The sequence below is a fragment of the Filicampus tigris genome, chromosome 21 (assembly GCF_054856515.1).
Source record: "Filicampus tigris isolate MCC_2025a chromosome 21, RoL_Ftig_1.0, whole genome shotgun sequence".
Lineage (NCBI taxonomy): Eukaryota > Metazoa > Chordata > Actinopteri > Syngnathiformes > Syngnathidae > Filicampus > Filicampus tigris.
Genome location: NC_141237.1, coordinates 13767795 through 13790786, shown reverse-complemented (window position 1 = coordinate 13790786; position 22992 = coordinate 13767795). Strand labels below are relative to the sequence as shown.

The 22992-nt window shown below is 38.6% G+C and overlaps 1 protein-coding gene across 5 annotated transcripts in view; it reads left to right on the top strand.

Annotated features, from left to right (window-relative positions):
* abcd3a (ATP-binding cassette, sub-family D (ALD), member 3a) overlaps positions 1–22992 on the top strand; it is a 46905-nt gene that overhangs the window by 19466 nt on the left and 4447 nt on the right. For all 5 annotated transcript variants that reach the window (XM_086020100.1, XM_086020101.1, XM_086020102.1 and 2 more), the window contains 15 exons: positions 519–642; positions 2309–2365; positions 5204–5346; positions 10201–10270; positions 11980–12049; positions 12472–12569; positions 13853–13944; positions 16083–16171; positions 17842–17914; positions 17992–18055; positions 18349–18426; positions 18898–18963; positions 19051–19140; positions 21263–21382; positions 22302–22406. In XM_086020100.1, the coding sequence (XP_085876226.1) occupies positions 519–642; positions 2309–2365; positions 5204–5346; positions 10201–10270; positions 11980–12049; positions 12472–12569; positions 13853–13944; positions 16083–16171; positions 17842–17914; positions 17992–18055; positions 18349–18426; positions 18898–18963; positions 19051–19140; positions 21263–21382; positions 22302–22406 (1339 nt within the window). The remainder of the gene's footprint in view (positions 1–518; positions 643–2308; positions 2366–5203; positions 5347–10200; positions 10271–11979; positions 12050–12471; positions 12570–13852; positions 13945–16082; positions 16172–17841; positions 17915–17991; positions 18056–18348; positions 18427–18897; positions 18964–19050; positions 19141–21262; positions 21383–22301; positions 22407–22992) is intronic.

Here is a 22992-nt window from a genome sequence, read left to right as displayed (position 1 = left end):
GCGCTGCGTTCAAATAATGATACCAGTATCGCTAACCGGCATCGGCGTTTTATTTGTTATTACCGGCCGATCCGATACCTGAGTTTTTTAATGCGGTATCGGGATACCACCCGATACCAGTATCGGTATCGGAAACAACACTAGTTCTTGGCCTGCATTGCGAATGGCGACGAGCGCCGGGCTTAAAACGTTGCTAAAAAGTCACTGCAAGTATGTAAGTATGATCCCCACTGTGGGATCAATAAAGGCCTTCTTATCTCTTATCTCTTATCTTATCTCAAAATGTCACCAACGACACCTTGATAGTCGGCGAATCCAACGTTCGCTACGTCCGCAAATGTTTGCCGCTCAGTGGGGTAAGGGCTGTAGCTGGAACATTTCTTTATATCTATATATAAGTATTTTTAAGTACTGTACTGTATAAATAGTATTTGGACCTTAAAATATTGTCCAATTCTGGTGTGATTCTTGACAGTTATTGTGAATGTATTCCCTGGAATCTTCTTCCTGTCTCTCAGGGGTTTCACCTACTACAAAATGGGCAACTTGGACAACCGGATTGCCAACGCAGACCAGTTGTTGACTCAAGATGTGGAAAAATTCTGCAACAGTGTCGTGGATCTCTATTCCAACCTCAGCAAGGTACAAAACTTTGTTAGCTCTCTGCTTAGTGGTTCTTTAGCTTCTCCTTGGCTGCAGATTGGTGCGGCGGTCTACCAGTTCACAAATTTGCTCAAAATACGTTCAATCATATGTAATTATTATTGTTATATATTGTTATTTTGGCTAGGGGGAAAAGTCGACCAACAAAATCGGTTGACACAAAAATTTCTGCCTCGAAATGGGGGTGGGTCGATTACCTGAGTTATCGATATGATAATCAATTCTAAAAAGACCTGTTACTGACAGTCCTAGTTATTATTACTAATTAATGACATCCATTTATGTGAAGACACTGACCATGTTAATAATTGATCAGATTAGGAAACAGATAAATACTTTATTTAGCCTATAGCACTTTATTGGTATAAATCTCTTCCGTTGTTTACATTTTCAAATGATCACTTATAGAGTATTCCTAGAAAATCACTGGTGAGCGATTTTTGGAACAGGCCTGCGGGCTACTTATGTGGTTCATGTTGGTGACCCCTGACTTTGACAGTACAGATTAGAGTGCTTTTGGGATAAATAGAATAATTACAGAACTAGGATTGTTAGACACATACATTTTGTCAAGGGCCAACAATATCAACTAAACAACAATAATTGGTTAAACAGTAATCAGGAAAAACAATTTTGTAATATACTGTACTTTCATGCAAAAATAAAATTGTATCAGATTATTCTATTCACCGATTTAATAATTGATCTAATAATTACAATGAATACCACCATAATCCATAGTAGACGCTTCGTCCGTCCTTTTTTAAAAACTTCATGTCCTCCGTTCCCAAAATGGATGGACAGACTGTTTCGTCACTCGGACGGAATGCATCCATGCAATGAGCCGCATCAGTCGCCCCTCCCCGCTATATAAGCGTCCTTATTCCATTTGTGCCGATTTGTCACAATTGCCACTTCTTTATTATAACTTGGTCCATTTCTACCACTACAACATGAAGATAGTCATCAAGCTATGCCCACAACCCCAAAAATACATCTCTTTCCTGTTGTGCAAAACAGGTACGCAATTACTTTATTTTCTCAAATTACTCTGGCTCATTTAACTCTTAATATATAGATATGTAAGTTGAAACTCTACCATGCAAAGCGAAAGCCATATCAAAAACACCCAGAAATGTCGCCAGATTCTCTGGGCTTGAGCTCGTCTAAGACGGACTGAGACAACGTCAGAAAGTGTACTGTGGTCTGATGAGTCAACATTTCACATTGTTTTTGGAAATCATGGATGTCATGTTTTCCGGGCCCAAGAGGAAAAGATCATTCAGATGGTTATCAGTGCAAAGTTCAAAAGTCCGCATCTGTGATGGTATAACTGCGTGTTAGTGCCCATGGCATGGGTAACTTGCACGTTGGTAAAGGCACTATTAATGCTGAAAGGTGCAAACAAGTTTTGGCAGCACGATATGCTGCAATCCAGGCAATGTCTTTGCTTATTTCAGCAAGGCAATGTACTGTATGTGTTAGAACAGTGTGGCATCATCGTAAGAGTGCAAGTACTAAACTGACCTGTCTCCCATTGAAAATATGTGGCACAAAATACGACAACAGAGACCCTGAACTGTTGAACAACTGAAGTTGTTGTATTTTTGTCAAACACTGAAAGTCCGTTTTTTCTTTTCTGCAGCCTTTGCTGGATATTGGTTTGTACATCTTCAAGCTGACAAGTGCCATTGGGGCTCAGGTATGCTACACTGTGCTTGTTTCCAAGGTCAACGAAATGATGTAAGTTTATAAATTAGGGCTGGGACATGAGCGTTTATTAATTATGAATACATTAATGAATAAAAAAAAATAACCTACCATATTTTTCACACCATAAGGTACACTTAAAATCCATAAATCTTCTCAAAAATCGATATAGCGCCTTATAATGCCCTATGTATGGATGAATGCCAGCTTTACAGATCGTCTTCGAAGTCAAATTCCTTCCTATTACGTTTGCGTTCTCATGCGCATTTAATTGCTAGCAGGCGTCCGTTTTCATCGTCGGAACTAGGACTGCTACCTGCTTCTGTGTCTCAGAATTATGGTAAATGTAGTCCTACTAGCAATATGGGATAATATTTATTGTGGTCTATTGCAGTGTTTTTCAAACTTGTGCCGTAAGATAATGTCAGGTGTGCCGTGGGAAATTATCTAATTTGTGTGCCTGTGCGGTCTAGCGCCTGGCAGTGTAATCATGTAGTTACTACATTGTAGCACTCTTCCATACCAGTAGGTAGCAGCAGCAGCAGGTAACTAATTGACTTTGTTTAGAGGCAAGCGAATTAGTGATGCATGTTTATCCAAACAGGCCCAGGTTTTACACAAAGTATCAATATGAAACATTTTAAAATACTTTTTTCTTTGTTTATTTAATTCCTATTCAAGACGTTATGATATAATGTCATTCTTCAAAGTTAAAAAATGCTTATATAAACAATATAACACTTTAAATTGTTATCGTTAAAATAAGCATTTTTTCCCCACAATTTCAGATGGTGGTGTGCCGCAGGATTATTTTCAATGAAATAAATGTACCTTGACTCAAAAAAGTTTGAAAAACACTGATCTATTGGACCGAGAGTTAAACGTTAAGTTAAATTCCTTCCTATTTGCTTTCACATTAATTTTTGCATTCTCATCCGCATCTAATCGCTAGCATGCATCTCTTTTCTTCATACTGGAACTACAACTACCTGCTGCTCAAGTGTGTGAGAAACATCGAAAATATAGTCCTACTAGCCTGGTGCTGCGGTCACCGATAGACCCAAAGAAAATTCCCTTTTCACATACCGGTACTGTCAAACTATCACAATTGTTGTGCAAATGAATATTTACAAATGTCTACATATCCGTGTACATACAGTATATAATACAATAATACATACTAGATGATGTCTACAATTATTTCTCTATAGCTCTATATATATTTTAAGGATACAAACATATATCCACAGATGTACTTTTATAGACCAATCATTTTTATCCATAATTTTGCTAAGCATATGAAAGTGTACAATTCTTTTATAACTATTTATAAACATGTCTTATTCATATATTTGAAGATCTTAATAGAATTAGACGTTTTGAATTCACAGTCAAAGTTATTCCCCAGGTTGACTCCTTATCAGACTCCAGCGAAGAAATCCGCTGTCCATGAGCGGTCAATTTAGTTTGCACAACATCAAGCTATGAGTCCAATGCAGAGATAGTAGGTATAAACTCCAAAGATAGAACGGTGGTCTTCCAGTAGCTTGGTTAGCGCGACCATGTCAATGCTAATGCCTGAGGCCTCTTCCTTAGGCGGCATGTCCCTCTTAGTTTGTTGTTTCGCTGCTTGAATGAATGAACAAATGAATTTCAGAGCTGCAATGTAAATCACGTGTGACACTAATAGAGAATGGATCATTCTAATAATACTATGCAAGTAGATAAGTAGGAGTATACAGGTCTACTCCTCACCCACCATTACCCTAAGTCTGAAATGAAAAATTTAGTTTTAAGAAAGCCACAGCAGTTATACATGACTTCAGTGCGTTTTCCTTCTTTCTTTAGGGGACCAGAATAGTTGTTGTACAGTGAATGTGGGGATTTTGGAAGTCAGTATCATGCAAATGACATTGACATATTATTAACAACTTTTAACGTGTTAAAAGAATCGTATTGTATCAGTCTAGGATCGGTATCTGCTGATCCTGATGAAGCTCAATAGCAGATTTGCCTCGTTTGATAACGAGAGACTGAGAGATTGAATAAAGTTCATTCTGTCTCTTAACTCATTCACTGCCAGACATATTCAGACCCCCTTTTACCCTAACGTTTGAAAAAAATAGAAAAAAATATGAATATGTTCTGAATGGCTTGACTGTGAAAAGACAAGTAAATTCGTCAATGGCAGTGAATGAGTTAAAAATCCATCTGTGTGACCTCTGTCTTTGGAAATATCCCATGTTATAACATCGAGACCCACGGCTATTGATATGAAGCAAGCAATATATGTAAACATTTGTTTTTATGGCTAAATTTAGCATCTTTTAATCAGGTGCGTTTTGTAGTCCGGAAATTACAGTATGATTCATTCATGGGCTGTTTGCTCTTTGTGGGAGCCTCGTGGTAAGACATTTTTGATTCATCTTTGTTCAAGTGACGTGGCAGAAGTATGGCGGAAACATTCTTGTCCATCATAGGTCTTTTAAAACAGAAGAGGAGAGTATTATAGTGGGTACTGAACTTGTTCAATGAATGCAGATACTATCTTCCTGAAATTTACCAAAAAAAAGTAACTTTCCCACTGCTGATAAACAGCAAAACTGAAGGAAACCGGCTGTTGACATGGTTATGGGACATTTCATTAGAGAGGACACTGCAAAAAAATGACTTAAAATAATACTTTTTAGGACCTGCTGTTACTCATAGAAAAGCATCAATAGCAATTCATGCCTTGTTGACCTATGTGGGTACTGTACAGTTGAAAAGCAGCATTAATGTCATGGTTATTTATCAACCGTACTTATACCCATGTATAATACCTACCTAGGGCCCAGCCATTATGATGTCATACCTGCTCATCTCGGGTTTGCTGCTGACCCGACTGAGGAGACCCATCGGCAAAATGACCGTCACGGAGCAACGGTATGAGGGAGAGTACCGCTATGTAAACTCTCGCCTCATCACCAACAGGTAACTACACCAGCAGTGAGAATTTGGAGGTGGTTAGTCTGCTTAAAGGCATATGTTCTTGAGTGGCCTGTGCTTGCATTGTTTGAAAAAAAATAAAAAAAACATTTATCATTTTTATATCATATTACACCCTGTCCCTTAAAGCCATAAAATACGTAAACATAGCAAATGTTGGATTTTCGTCAGGGTTCGTAAAAGTACAAGTACAGTGCATTATGAAAGTTTTTTGCCCTTTTGCCACATTTCAGGCTTTAAACAAAGATATAAAATGTGTTTTTTTTTTTGGTGAAGAATCAACACCAGTGGGGGACAATTGTGAAGTGGAATGAAATTTATGACATTGTAAACTTTTTTTTAACAAATTAAAAAAAAAAAAAGCAAAGTAGAACGTGCAAAATTATTCACCCTCTTTTCTCTCAGTGCATCCAACTTCAAAAGTTCCCTGACAATGTCTGAATGATCCAATGTTGCCCAAAATGAGTGATGACGATAAATAGGGTCCACCTGTGTGTGTGGTAATCTGTCCATAGTACAAGTATTAGTCCAACATTGCACAAATCCTGGCCTTCATCGAGGAGTGGCAAGAAAAAAATATATTTCCCAAAGAAAAGAGCAATTTTAGAAGAAAAGATGTTGGAGTCTGCAAAAGACCCGAGACTGGGATAGAGGTTTACCTTCCAACAAGACGATTCTAAACAAATGCAATGCAATGGAATGGTTAAAAACTTAACATATCCAGGTGTCAGAATGGCCATGTCTAAGTCCAGACCTGAACCTAATTGAGAATCTGTGGAAAGATCTGATTACTGCTGTTCACAAACAATCTCCACCTAATCAACCTGAGCTGGAGCTGTTTTGCAAGGAAGACTGGACAAGAGTTTCAGTCTCTAGATGTACAAAACTGATAGAGACATACCCAAAAGACTTGTAGCTGAAATCACAGCAAAAAGTTGTTCTACAAAGTATTATCTCAGTATTCAATATTTTCACATGTCCTACTTTTCAGGTTTCATTTTTTATTTGTAAAATAAGTTTAAAATATCATATAAATTTTGTTTCACTTCAAGATTGTGTCCCACTTGGCAGGGTTTGCACGCCGCGTTCGCCACCTCGCCAATGACAAAGTGAAAAGAGAAGTGGCCATGTAAATATTTCCCACGCTCTGTCAGAATTGCAATAGGGGGAACCTGGCTACCAAAAATAAAAAACAAAACATCCGTATGCAATTTGCATACTTTAATCTCACAATCCCCCATGCGGCTAGTGACACATGATTGGTACTATTGTCACAATCTTGCTTCTAACCAATGACGCATTATTTACATCTGCCATCTGCGGCGGCATGCTAGCAGGCATTCATGAGTTAGCACTTCCCTTGCGCTGCTAGAGTGGATGAAAAAGTGAATATTTTGTCAGTTTCTGCTCCGAAAACATACCATATCGCTCCTCAGTCATATAAAACAACTTTCAATTAACCCCCTCCCGTGTTGAAAAGAAAAATTCATAAATAAGGATGACATGCTGGTTGAACTATTTCATTGGCGCACAAGCCCTGAAATCTAGTGGTTTGGTAACTTTCCTGGCTTTCAAACGACGAGGAAAACACTGTTTTTCCTACATGTGTGAAAAAAAGTTCAGAATACCCACCCCTTTTTGGAGTCATTGGAAGGAGTGTTGGAGAGTGTGCCTTCTGGGGACTGCATCGTTTTGCTGGGTGACTTCAAAGCTCACATGGGCAATGACAGTGAAACCTGGACGGTTGGGAGAAACAGTCCCCCCTGATCAGAATTCCAGCTGTGTTTTGTTATTGGACTTCTGTGTTCGTCGCACATTGTCCATAAGGGACACCATGTTCAAACATGAGGATGTCCATATGTGTACTTGGCACCAGGACACCCTAGGCCGCAGTTGGATGATAGACTTTGTGGTTGTGTCATCAGATTTGCGCATGTTTTGGACACACGGGTGAAGAGAGGGGCGGAGATGTCAACTGATCACCACCTGGTGGTGTGTTGACTCCGATGGTGGGAAGATAACGTCCGACCTGTCAGGCCCAATCGTATTGTGAGGTTTTACTGGGAACGTCTGGCAGAACACGCTGTCAGAAAGAGTTTCAACTCCACCCCCGACAGAATTTGGTCCAAGCCCCGGGGCAGGTGGCGGACATTGAGTCTGAGTGGACCATGCTCCATGCCTCCATTGTTGGGGCGGCCGACCGGAGCTGTGGCCGTAACAGCAGTGAGGGATGCCGTCAAGCTGAAGGAGAAGTCCTATCGATCGGTCCTTTTTGGCCTGTGGGACTCTTGAGGCAGCTGATGGGTACCAACTGGCCAAACGGAATGCAGTCTTGGTGGTCGCCGAGGGAAAAACTCGGACGTGGAAGGAGTTCGAATAACTAATGGAGAGCTTCCAAAAAATTCTGATCCACCATCTGGCGTCTCAGAAGGGGAAAGTAGTGCACCGTCAAGACTGTATGTAGTGGGCATGAGGCGATGCTGACCTCAACACGGGACATTGTGAATCTGTGGAGAGAATACTTGGAAGACCTCAATTCTACCGACATGCCTTCACATGCGGAAGCATAGTCTGGGTCTCTGAGGCGGGCTTTCTTATCTCTATGGTTGAGGTCACTGGTGGTGGTGATGTTCTATGCAAGCCCACTAGTTGAAACAAGGCATTCTAAATATTGGGTTTGTGGAATAAGAGTTAATCCACCCGTTTTTAGCCATCTCTGGTGCCCAGACGCCATTTGGTCACTTTTTTCGACTGATTACGACATCACAAACATTGTGTAGTCTCTACAAACTGGCGGACATTAGTGCAATTGTGCAGTCCTGCACCTGAGCTCTTATCATGCAATACCCAATATTCCCCACTACTGTAATGCCGTGTAATACTCAACATTCCCCACTACTGTTAGTCTAGTTTTATTTTTATCCAATGCTGTTCCTTACATTTCACTACAGCACCGCAGCACTGTCACTTACTTAGAGTATTTTTCCTCTGTACTATGTACAGGCCAAAATGAGTGTTCCTCATACTTTTTATGTAGATGTATGTTGGTGTGTATATACACATGTTACTGCTTATATTTACATAGGTTTGATCCCGAATGTTTGCCGTCAATGTTATACATTAATGGCTACATTATGCCGCTGTCCCTGTGTGACCTATATCTTTGCTGCTGTAACAATGAAAATTTCCCCACTGTGGGATCAATAAAGGCATTCTTATCTTATCTTATCTTACAACTGCTCAGGTTACGACCAATAACGGCTGACCTCTTTTCTGAAGCTGAGCCGTGATTGGTCGTTACCTGAGCGCTGAGCAGTTGTGATGTCATTTTCAGTCGACAGAAGTGACTAAATGCCTGCTCCCTGAGATGGGAAAAAAGGGGGTGGATTATTCTGCTTACCTCATATTCCACAAACGCAATATTAATCAGAATGCCGTGTTTCAACTAGTGGGCCTGCTGGTAACATATTCTTGAAAAAAATGTGTTTGGGTTGATATAAAATCAATGATTACATTTAAATGTACTGAACATTTTGAATGAAAATCATACTCCAATAGATCCATCATTCCATCCATTATCCGAGCTGCTGAATTTCACGAGAGTCACGGGCGTGCTGAGGCTATCCCAGCTGTCTTCGGGCAGTCGGCGGGGTACACCCTGAAATGGTTGCCAGCCAATCGCAGGGCACACATAGACAAACAACCATTCACAGTCACAGTCACACCTTTTTTACAAAACTTTATTTAAGCAGATACACAATTACAACACAGAGTATCCTCAAAAGTCTCATGGGTATTTAAGAGTCCAAGTCCAATATGTGCCAGGGGTAACTATTTTTTTTGCCCTTTTTTCTTTAACTTCTCACGTAACCAAGAACTTGTTTTACCACAACATTACTGCTTATCATGATATTTTCTATACTCATAGTACACCGGGTCTTCCACATAAACGCACACACGATGTAAATAATTGTTTGAAAGAGATCTTTTTCTTTGGGAGGTATGTCATCATCAATTAGTCGGTACATAATGGTAATATAATTAATTTTAGTTTTTAAGACAATATTTTCCATACATACCCACACCTCCCGAGCTCTATAACATTCAATCAGTAAGTGTTCTAGTGCTTCCTTTTCCATACAATTAAAAACAGGACATTTTGTTGTTTTGACATAACAGCTCCATGAAACCAAAGCTCTTGTAGGGAGCCTACCCATGGCAATCAGCCACATTATATCTTTTGTGAACTCCTGAATGAGTCGTCCTTGTACTCTTGAAGTAATTTTGGTGGGCCGACCACTCCTGGGAAGGTCCACAATTTTTCCCTGTTTTGGGTCGTTCCCCCATTTGTGCATATGGCTCTGACCGTGCTTCACTGGAATCCTAAAGCCTTGGAAATGGCTTGTTAACTTTTACCACTCTGATAGATTTTATTCACATGTGCACCTGTTCTTGAATTTTTTCGGTTTGCGGCATGATGTCTTTCTTTTGGAGATCTTGCGGGCTAAATCACTTTGTATGATGGGTACTATTTAACTTATTTCAACAAATCCGGCAATAAGCAGGACTCAGTGTGGCCATTCAAAACTACTGTGCAGTGAAAAGGTTCTGCCCCCTTCTCAAATTTAATTATTTTGCATAATTTAGTAATCTCCTTTCTTAATGTTTAAGATCATCAAGCAAAACAACAATAAAAATATCAGATAAAGATAACCCAGGAAAACATCAAATGAAGTTTTTAAAGATGATGTATTTATGAAACAGTAACATGAGAATGACACATGACAACATTACCTGAAAAGTGCCATTGTATAAATGAACCTTTTGTTTTTTCTTCAGTGAGGAGATTGCATTCTACAATGGAAACATGAGAGAAAAACACACCATTCATAGTACTTTTAAAAAACTGGTAAGTATTAATTGTAGTTGTACACGCACATATTTGTTGTGTGACGAACGGTTTGACGAACCGCTTGCCAGCGCACGTATGTGTGTAAGGAGACGAAGTGAGCGGGTCGACAGTTGTAATGTAAGTCTAGGTTCACATCGGAGGTCTTAATGCTAAATTCTGATATTTTGAAAAAATCTTTTTTTGTGTAAGCGTTCATATTACATTATAAATGCGACCACATGCTACACTGTGCTCAAAGTGGCCTGCATTCGCAGAAGGAGAGACGACGTTACTCCCAACGTTGTGTTTGCGGAAGTAAATGTGGTCCAGCTTGTCGGGGCATATATACAGCGATGCGATTTGGTAGGAGGTAGAAATCAAGTATTTGGGGAAAATTATGAGGCGGCGCTTAAATATCCCATTTCAGGGAGACATCACTAACAATGATGTCACGTCACCCTGCATAAAAAATGAATCAATCTCAGCCGTGGCTGAATTACTACGATCGCCATAAATGTTCACTTTATGCTTCATGTTTTAAGTGGGATTAAAAATTAAAATAAAATATAAAGTCAGTAGTGTTACTCAAAACAACTTTGCAGATTCGATCCCCTGCTGCCAGCAGTATCCCTCTGCCTGCGCGGAGCACATTTTGGGCTCCGGATGACGTTAATGTCAGATATATGCGACCTGCCCGTTCAGAAAGCCAACGCATTGGAAAAAGATTGGATACGTATCTGATCTAGTACCACATATGAAAGCGACCCAGGTCGCATTTGAAAAAAAATCGTAATTGAGCCGTTCAGACTGTCATAAAAAAAAATCTGATACAGGTTGCATATGGGCAAAAAAACCCAATCTGGGACGCATTTGCCTGCGGTGTGAATTTAGCCTAACTGCATTATTTAACAGCGGTCATTGTTTGTATGTCAATGGAGCCGACATGAGAGGTCAGTCTCTGAACGGATGGGCGGAGACGCCTGGTCCAGCGAGCGTTTCCATTGGTCAGCCCTTCGGGTTGCTGATTGGCTCGCTGGTTTCCCCTCCAGCAGTTTCGGTGCTGCTACATGTGTGTGCACTTCCCACGTCCCACGCATAGGCCAGCTGCATTCACACCAAATCCGTTGAGGGTGTTTCTGGCGGCACGGTTCAATTGAAGTCAATGTAGTTAGTGCGGGCGGGCGCGGATGCGTTTGGAGCGGTGGGACGCGGAGCGAATCACCGAAAAACTTTCTTTAGTTTTATTTACAGCTGTTGAACTTTACCAAGACGGCAATAGTTGTTTGCATTAGCTTTAGCACGGCTAAAGCTACGTACTCCTCCAGCTGCGGACAGGTCAAGAGGCAATTTTTGTTTGCCCATTTCGCCGAGTAGGTTGAGCTGAACTTTGGCCGCCTCGCGACCACGTCACACGCATGAGAGCCAATTAATGGGCTAATGGGCCGGACTAAAATCCACCTCCGCCCTTGCTTAGTCCGTCCCTTTTTTAAAACTTGTCGTCCCCCGGCGTCCGTCCGGGACGAAGGGACGGACCGTTCCGCCCCCGGAAAACTCGTGGTGACACTTAATTTGCAAATTTGGTTATTTCCTCTTTTTTATTAACTTCAAATTGTCTTTGCAAGAGAACATTGAAATTGATGTTTTGACAAATGAACAAGTGATTTTCAAAAGCAAATATCCTAAATTCACGTCAGCTCAGTCTGATTTTTTTCATATGTATCTTCCAGGTTGACCATCTACATAACTTCATCTTCTTTCGTTTTACAATGGGATTCGTGGACAGCATAATTGCCAAATGTAAGTAGAAGCATTTCTTACTTTGAAGTACTATTATGTTTTCCTATCTTTTTCTTTTATCAACAAAATAAACTAGAGTGACGGACCGGCAGAAGTTACTGCGCCCACAGCTGCCGATGAGACGTGTCTACGAACTAAAAGTGAATGGATGTCATCATAATTGGTGATACATGCTATTTTGCTATGGATATCAACTCATTTTGGAGTCATAGGCGAATAATTTTGGTTAAAACATAAGTGACAACTGCGAGCCAATGCAGCCACAGCTGAGCAGGCTGCCACCATTATACTAACACATGTATTATGAATGAGTGCAATATCTCGATAAGATGTACACAGTCCGCTGATGTTTGGTGTTTTTTACGTGTTTGTATGTGTGTACGTGTATGGGTGCGTGTGTGTGTGTATGCGTGGATCTGCAGACATTGCCACTGTTGTGGGATACCTGGTGGTTAGCAGTCCATTCTTAAACCTGTCCCACCCGCGACATCAGCACAGCACACAGTCTGAGCTACTGGAGGTCAGTGATAGCACTCACACTTATAAGAAAAAAATGCAAATTCACTCCGTTTTCCCAAATTGTATTTTGAATTGTTTTAGCTACAGGTGGACAATTTTTTTTATTAATTTACTTTTCACAGTACAACCATTCAATCCCAGGAATTTATTTATATTTTTTTCAATTTTTTTCAAACTCTGGGGTCAAAGAGAAATGTCTGGCAGTTAAATGAGTTAATGGAAATTGAACAAAAAGTGGACCACACTTTTACCTGACTGTGACTATTTTGATTTATTATCTCAGGATGAAAACAGGGTGTGGGATGTTGTATTGCTGAATAAATTGAATCCAAACAAGTAGAAGCTTTGCAGTTAATTACAAACTATATACTATGTCTCACAACAGTGACTACCCCGCTCACATTTTTATGAATATTTTATTAGCCTTTCATGGACAACAATAAAGAAATGACACTTACTGTACACAGTGTATAGCTTGTAACACAATGGACATTTACTGACCCCTCAAAACACCCATTAATTTCTCACCAAATGTGAGTTTACGCCAGGGTGAAAATGTCCCAATTAGCTATTTTCCCTATTTGGTGCCATGTGACTAGTTAGTGTAACAAGGTCTCAAGTGTAAATGGGGAACAGATGTGTTATTGCTCTCACGCACTCTCATACTGATCAGTGAACGTTCAATATGGCACTTGACCGCAGACTTAGAGCCCAAAAAGAAATGTTACAATTCAAAGCCTAACGGGGTGATTCTTGTAAATTAGCAGCACAGCTATAATAGGCTCAGCATACACTTTAAACACTCTGACTTTTCAATGTAGCCTTGAGAAAGAACAACGGAGAGAGACACAGCAAAGGCGAGAAATAAGGAAAGGACTACTGTGCTGGAAAAGGTTGAGTTAATCATTAATCAGTGCTTAATGATAACCATTTGTTTTTGCTTTTGCTGTTAGTTTTCTCTTCTTTTAAATCTTTTTTACTTTCTACTACAAAAATATTTTCTGTTCTCTGTTTGTGTTTGATAAATCAACAAGTGTCTTCTCGCTTGCGTTGCTCCATATAAACATAGGAAAAATATCCTAAAATGTGAGGGGTGTGCTCACTTTTGTGAGAGACCATAGCTTGCTTAAATTCTTCATCCACCTTAGATCATCATGAACATCTAACATCACTGAATGACAATGAACCAAATAAAAGAATATATATATAATATGCTTTGAAAAATGTTTAGTGTATGTGTTTTGAAATTGTGAGTCTTACATATTGTGGACATATTTTCTGTAGGATTATTACCAGAGTGGAAGGATGCTCCTTCGAATGTCCCAGGCTCTTGGCAGGATTGTTCTCGCTGGTCGAGAAATGACTCGGCTCTCAGGGTAAGTATTTACTTCTGAAAGGCCACAACAATTGTGTGAAATGAGCAATCGACTAATCATGATGACATAAACGATCAAAATTGGCGACAGTTAATTTTAATAGTTCAATAATTGATTTAATTATTTGACGCTGTTTTTCTCTCGCAAATGCCTCGTCCCTTGCTCGTCCCGCTGGCTGCATGCCTGTCTGAAACACACATGAGCAGTAGTGGTAATCCGGGTCATCCATGATGTAAACAGAAGCATTGTGAGAAATTCAGTATCATGGCTAACTCGTGTTAGCAACATTGTCCAAAAGTCCAGTCACATTTCCAAAAAATTACTTAAAATGGCGAAAACCTCACTTTTAGGGCAGCACGGCGGTGATAAACGAGCATCTAAAAAAGAAACACGTGGCTGATACCTGATTTAATTTATGACAATCGTTTATGGAAGCTAGCTGTAGTTAACACACACAGGCTATCGTGTGCGTCTGACGGAATGCCGCACGCAATGTTTTGTTTTGGTAGCCTAACATATTGTGGCGTCTTCTATGGATTATGAAGGCATAAGTCAGTGAACTCATGTTTATTATAAACCAAAACACTGTTTTTGTATACCCGTGGTTGACATCAAACAGCAAGAGCACATGTGCTACCTCATGGTCACTCGCGACCACGCATCGAGTGTTGTGTTTATGAACTCAAAGTAGCGCAACATGACCTATTTGCCACAAGCTCTTAAAAGGGAAGTCAACCCCAAAAAATTTTTTGACAAGAATATGTTATCTGCGCCTCAACTAGTTTAAACACAGCATTCAGATTAATCTTCCATTTGTGGAATAGGAGTTAAACAGTAAAATCCACCTGTATTTAGCTATCTCAGGCGGCAACCATTTTGTCACTTGCTTCAGATAAAAATGACATCACAGTTGCTCAGGTAATGACCTATCATGGTTCAGCTTCAGAAAACAGGTGCACCGTCATTGGTCGTTACCTGAGGCCTGAGCAACTGTGACGTTATTTTCAGTCGACAGAAGTGACAAAATGGCTAGTTGGCCTGCATAGAACATATTCTTAAATAAAAAGTGTTTGTGTTGACTTCCCCTTTGAAGGTTTTTTTGTCATTCCAGGTGCATACCATATTTTCAAAGTGTAGATTAAATTATGCATACTAGAGAAAAAAAACGTTTTGGATTAAGGTTAAATTTGAAAAAATAAAAAAACAATTCAAGTGTTTATTTACTTTAGCACAGTGCATTTCCCTAATTTAATTATATGATTTCACTACCTACTATATTAAAAAAAAAGGATTGGTGCCAAGAAGAATGAAATATGTTTATAAGTGATTGTTTTTGTATTTATAGGTAGTTTTATAGTTTTAATGCCACTCAGCAAAGTGTATAGTTTTTGGCTCCATTTTAAAACGCACTTAACATTTACAGAAAAAAAAAAAAGATTAAGGACACAGTATCACCTTCGATTTCAACTACTCCATCATTTATAAACATGTCAGGAATACTGGAACAAGCTGCAAAGTTTAATACAAGTTGAATGTACTATCATCTTAATTGTTTTTTATTATTAATTTGTACATACCTTAAAAAATTCTAGCTTTAAGCTACCAATGGTCAGAGGTGGGCGGTTCTTCTTGTCCCGTCACTGACGGACACCTGTTTTGCTGATGTCAGACGATAGAAGGGAAACTTAAAAAAAAAAAAAAAAAAAGACTTTCGTCAATCTGTCTAATCATCACTAACCTGGTTAAGTCTGAAACTCACAGTCCATAATTGACGGACGCCCGTTTTGTTGACGAGAGACGGAAACGCAACCCGGATTGCATTGATTGTATTTGTATAGCATGTGGCGGTTTGCACCAAAGAAAGAATCATGAGTTACTCAGGATGACTAAGAAGTAATAAAGTAGCTTTGAATAAAAAAAATAATTATAAGATCAATATAAGGCCCTAAAGGGCAGTACACTAGAGACTTCAATGTTTACTTAATCAGGGCTATTTTTTAGATGAATAATGAATACTACACAGAACTGCATGCCCAAATTAGAAATACGCTTTCCTCTGAAAGACACACTAAGCATCTTGCCTGCTCAATTCAGTTATTTCTTATCTCATGTGGTTGTTGTCTTTTCCTCCCCCACAGATTCACAACTCGTATCACTGAACTGATAAAAGTCTTGAAGGATTTAAATTCTGGCAAATATGAACGCACCATGGTCTCCCAACAGAAGGGTATATATTGTTTGTTGCAATCAGTGTTTACTTTTGCATTGCTGCAGCTGTTCTTGGTATGACATACATAACACTTCTTACATTTACATCAACTATTGTGTCACGGCTTTTCAACAAAAATCATACACACTGCTTGCCATCTAAGTAGGGCTGAACAATTTGGAGTAATTCATCTTATTAACTGTTGCATGACTTGAAATTAAAACTTTTTTTTTTTTTTTAATCTTAAAGTGAAAGTCAACCCAAATTTTTTCTTCGCAATAATGTTGTATGCGCCCCCACTAGTCTAAACAAGGCCTTCTAATTAATTTTGTTTGTGGAATATCAGTTAAGCAGCAATATCCACCCGTTTTTATCCGTCTCAGGGGGTAGCCATTTTTCCACTTGCTGTCAACTGAAAATGACATCGCAGTTGCTCAGGGCTCAGGTAATGACCAATCACGGCTCAGCTTCAGAAAACAGGTGAGCCGCGATTGGTGGTGATTGTAAATAAAATGTTTGGGTTGACTCCCTCTTTAACCCATTAAAGCCTGAAGCCCCTCGTGAAACATCTCTCTAAAACCTACAATCGTCTTTGGAGTCTGACCCTTGAAAACCTGACATTTTTGCCACCTACAAAATAATTCATATCTCAGCCCCTGTAGCAGATAGAAACATAATTCCCCAAAGATTTGAGAGCTCGGACGTGGCTTTCACATACGCCCGAGTTTATTTATCTTTACTGTTTCAATCGAAGATGCAAGTGAAGCACTATTTTTAATTTAAAAAATTGAGTGGTAATTACCATGTTGTGTTCTCTTACAAAGTTGTTGAAATCGTCATTCTCTGCGAACATATATCCAAACCGCACATCACATTTGGGTGGTTTCATGGCTTTAAAGTCCTCGAGCGTGTCGTCTATATCACTGCCGTGACTTATAGCGGAGTTCCCGCGATCGACTGTGCCTCCATTACTCCTCGAAAAAATTCTGGATATCCTCCGACAACTCACGACACGTCACATGTACATTCTGATGCATTTCATTGGCTAAGAGACCGAGAATTGGATTAAAAAAAAGAAAATGACGTATTCGCTCTCCCGGCTTTAAAGGGAGATAGAAACGCGGTTATGTGCTCCCGTCCTTAATGGGTTAACCACACAAAAATATCTTAACTCACTTTTCCAAAATGGAAAAAAATTATGAATGTTGACTCTTTGGAGAACGTTCCAGCGATGTTACCGTATGACTTATGCCGCAAATTTGTTAAAGGTCCCATGCAAGCATATTTATTTGTTCTAATTTTTGTTATCCTGCAAGATAATTTGGGTTGGAAATGAGCAGGATGCCCTTTATAAAGCTGGTCAATTTTCTAATGAATATTAAAAAAATATTCAATATTTAATTAAGCTTTTCTCCGGAATCCAGCTCGCGGTCTGTATACTTGTGGCCAGCCACAGTGCACTTTTGCGCTTACAATGTAGAGTTACAAGAGGATGCCTGTTGGTGAACACTCACTTGACTACCTTTTTGTGGTTGTTACTGTTATAAAATGGTGTTTTAAAATATCACTATATTATCACAAATACCATAATCATTCAGAACCAGCTTTCAGTAATTCTTACTGTTCAATGAATAATACAAAAAAAATACGTGGACTAGCCCTGACTGAATGGTGCATTTGACTTACAGAATCTGACACAACAGAAAGTCTGACACTCGTGCCTGGAAATGGTCAAATTATCAACAGAGATAACATCATTAAGTAAGTATATTTGTACCTGCTTTTTTCACTTTTTTCTTTAAATTTTTTTTTTTACTTAAACTGTTTTTATTTTGCAGATTTGACCATACCCCTTTAGCAACGCCAAATGGAGACATTCTAATCAAAGACCTCACATTTGAGGTAAAATCATTCCTTTTATTGTGGTTATACTTTTGCAAAATCGGAAATGAATTTTCCCTGTTTAACGACCCTTAGTCATGTGTGTGATTAGCTCAGTTTGACTTTTCTCTGTCAGTGTCTTGGTTAAAAAAATGACCACGCCCATTTGTGGCATGGAACCCTTTTGGAGGGAAAACACAACAGATTGTTCTTTTAAATAGAAGAAGCGTAATTAACTTACTAAAACTAAAAGTTCTGTGGCAATAGTGTTCAGTATTATAACATGTGCTACTTAATTTTCTTGCCCGTTCAAGGTGAGTTCTGGCACCAATGTTCTTGTGTGTGGACCAAATGGTTGTGGCAAGAGCTCGCTGTTCAGAGTCCTTGGAGAAGTAAGTTTTTGGTTTTGTTTTTCGACACAAGGAAAATTATTTTTTTCATCTGCTGTTTATTTCATGTAGCGTGAATTACACCAGAGAAATAACTAACTCACTCAGACATACACTAGATATGGAAAAAAAAAAAGGTCAGAGTGATGGAACAGGTCAAAGGTATCATTGTGCCTTGGTTTTACACAATCTGGATTTTGGAGCCGATCGGCCAGTTAAAACAAAAAACGATAACCGATCACCGAGCCGATCAAAAGATTATCCAATCTCTCTAAACAACTTGTTTATTTACTGTAGACTCAATCTATCTAAACAACTTCGTGGGGGGTTGGGATTGAATTTTAATAACTGACATACAGTCTCAAAATTATGTCCTTGTGGATTGAACTGCATTTAAATATGTTCAAATTATGTATGTATGTTTATACTTTGGCACTATTTTACCTTTCAGTTAACTGTGTCTGTGTTTTCTAGCTTTGGCCTCTGTTTGGGGGACAACTGACTAAACCAGAGAGAGGGAAGCTCTTTTATGTTCCACAGGTAACATATCCAAACTGGACACGGTGCCGAAACTGACAAATAAATCAAAAGAAAAATGTCTCCATCAACACCATTTTTTCCCCCCAGAGACCCTATATGACCCTTGGTTCTCTCAGGGACCAAGTGATTTACCCTGACACCGTTGAAGAACAAAAGAGGAAAGGAATATCTGATCAGGTGGGACAAAGTCAAAGCCAAAAAGCCAAACTGTACTATGTTGGTTGTGCTCATGCATAAATAAGGACGAGGGGCAGGTTGGCCTAAGAAGTAGGTGGGGCATAAAGAAAAAACAAGTGTAGCGCTATGGCCAACACTTTTGATGGACACTAGAATAGGATTAGGATACCACGTCCTCAGATTTATTCGCACCACAATCGTCTCTCTTCTCCGTCTTTGGTTTATCAGACAGACAATGAGGCTGTAAGTACAGCGTCACCTGTATTTTTCATTTTTGAAGGTGATCTTTGAGATATATTGTATATAGTAGCATTGACTGACTGACTGTGTCACTTAGGGTGTCAACAGAAGTCACAATAATTTAATGCCAAAAGTAGCAGTAATTTAATACATGACTAGAAAAAAAATACCCCTGTAACTATATATACTTTACAAAAATAACAAATATACGCTGTCAATAAAAAGTCTCAAGTGTTCATTTCAACAGCACCAAATCATTGTGGGAACGCCGCTTTTTAATCAAAGAAACATCTCAAAGGGCTTCACATGCCCACAGATGACAAATATAAACGACATCCCCTGATCTTAACCCCCAGGAGGACAAGGAAAAACACAAAAAACAAAATTGAATGATTTATCAAATATATATATATGGGATTTATTAAACTAAACGCTCACTTGCCTGAGCAAATAGCAGAATCGCCGGAAGCCATGGATGGTGTTGTAGTTTTTCCGGTATGCGCGCTCGTGGGAGGAAGCGGAAATGCAGAGGAAACTACGGTGGCTTAGATACACCAATAATAAAAAAATCGAACGTGTCTATTCGAACGTTTTTAATATCGTTTTATCCAGAAAATTAGGTTTCGGTTCAAAATCGCTTAATCAAGCAGCCCTAGTCCAACCATTATAGTTAATGCGTTATGAAAGCCTACATTATAAAAAGCGTGTCTGCTATCATAAACTGCTTGTGTGATGATTTTAACAAACCAATCCGTGTCAAAATTGGTAAATAATTGGACGAGTTATGATTAATTTATTGGAGCCAAACATAGTTACCTCAATACAAGTGAATGGTGGTTCAAGATGGCAGCCAGGTCTGCACGTCTGCAACCAGTCGAGGCTCCCGCTAGTGTTTTTTTAAGTCTACGGTTAGAGCGCTACGCTTGTTCTACGTATTGCCACGCTAGTAGCGACCATGTAAACTCGGCATGCATGTTGAGTCACTTTTGTAGCCAACAGAAAAAGTAAATATTTCACAAACATTTATTAACTACATTAGACAAATTGTTGGATATATATATATATATATATATATATATATACACATATACATATATATATACACATATACATATATATACATGTGTGTATATATATATGTACATATAATTATATATATATACACATATATATACACACATACATATATTTATATATATATATATACACATACATATATTTATATATATATATATATATACACATATATATATATATACACACATACATATATTTATATATATACATACATATATTTATATATATATATATATATATACACATATACATATATATACATGTGTGTATATATATGTACATATAATTATATATATATACACATATATATACACACATACATATATTTATATATATATACACATACATATATTTATATATATATATATATACACATATATATATACACACATACATATATTTATATATATATACATACATATATATATATATATATACACATACATTATATATATATATATATATACATACATATATATATATATACATATACATACATATATATATATATACATATACATATATATACATATACATACATATATATATACATATATATATATATATATACATACATATATATATACATACATATATATATATATATATATACATATATATATGTGTGTGTATATATATATATATATATGTATATATATATACATATATATGTATTTATTTATATATGTGTATTTATATGTACACACACACACACATATATATTATTATTATGGAAAATTCTCATGTTGTGTGTTACAGCAAATAACACCTGTGTTTGCATTACTTTTGTTCCACCTTACTCCAGGTATTGAAGGAGTATTTGGACAATGTGCAGCTGGGCCACATCTTAATCAGGGAGGGCAGTTGGGATTCAGTGCAGGACTGGATGGATGTTTTCAGCGGGGGAGAAAAACAGAGGATGGCTGTAAGTATTCCTCTCGACTGTGTTTACAATTGTCACTGTAATCAGTCCAGTTTTTACAGTTACACTCAGTTTAGGTATTTGTAAGGGACAAAGCAATTTAATGACAAGAAAAGTATTTTTTTAACTAATAATTTCTGTGTATTACGAGTAGCTGCTGTTGTATAAAACGCTTACATGCGCAGTTGGACTTCTGGAAAAGCTTAAGTTTGGCTTTAAATAAACAAAGAAAAAAAAAGCTAAATCATTACCTGGTAAAAACAAGACGGGAGTAGTAGTAGAAGGGAGTAAGTAACCCAACATTTGAAACGCCAACCACAATAAGGTACTCTATGAGCATTTAATCAGAGATGTGCACACTACACCCTTTTTTGCCGGTCCGTCCTCGCGACCTGGTTACCCTGGTTACCCGCCTCTGGAGGGTACTGTGGAGTGGTGAGACCAAGATAAATGCTTTTGGAAGCAGGCCAATGTTGGATTGTTCAGTGTTATTTTTCAAACGGGGTGTACTCAGTTATGCTGAGCACTGTAAGTGATGAGAAAAAAAAAAGGTTTTCTACTAAATTTGCAACCATGCAGAAAACCATAAATAGGTGTGTTTGCAAATAACTAACCTTGAATGGATGTGAGGTGGGAGGGTTCACTGTTATTGTTCCACATCAAGGCATTTCATAAACGCACAATTGTTGTTGTACAATTTTGCCCAATCACACATAATGTCTTCAAATGTTCAAACTTTATGCCAAGGAATCGGCAATAATTACTTGCAGCGAAGATTAGGTAATCTTGTTTTGTTCCTCTCGACTTGATGACTTGATTAATGATATGAATGCAATTTTGATATCGTCCTAAAAAATATTAACATTGAAATCAGTGTACATGAGCATTGTATTGATGTTTTTTTTTCCTATTGTCCTTGCAGATGGCCCGACTGTTCTACCACAAACCCCAATTTGCTATTCTGGATGAGTGCACCAGTGCCGTTAGTGTTGACGTGGAAGACTATATCTACAGCCATTGCAGGATGGTACGATGACTTTCTATTGCAAACTTCGAATGAAAGGGTACGCCTAGATATTATGTAAACGTGGACAACTCACTCAACAGCCGTTGGATATAAAAAGAGGACTACTTCTTCAAAACATTTAATGTTGAAGGCACTGCTGTGAGCTTTACTTTGGTGGCCCTCTCCATCTGTGGTTGTCTGGCTGGATGAGCCCTGCCTGCAGGAGTTCAGCATCCTAAAGCACATATGCACACTTTACACCCAAAATACTTGTCACTTACGGGCATACACACATCCAGAATTTCTTGGAGGACTGGGATTCAGCACGTCTGTGCTCCTCTGCCTTTTCCCTCCCCCGGTTTTTAATGCGAACATGCACCCATTACCCCTTTCTTTTCATGAATTGCGTACATACTGGTGCAGTGTGATCTGGATTTGGGGAGTAGACTGTAAGGCAGCAATGCCTGGTAACCTTCCCCTCTTCCGTCCCCCCATCAGCCTCCGCAGATTTGAATGCACTCTAGTGCACATGGACCACACATTCACAGGGCAGGGATAATGACCGCCAGTCTGGGACCTAGTGATCATAATAGGAGGGAGGTGGGCA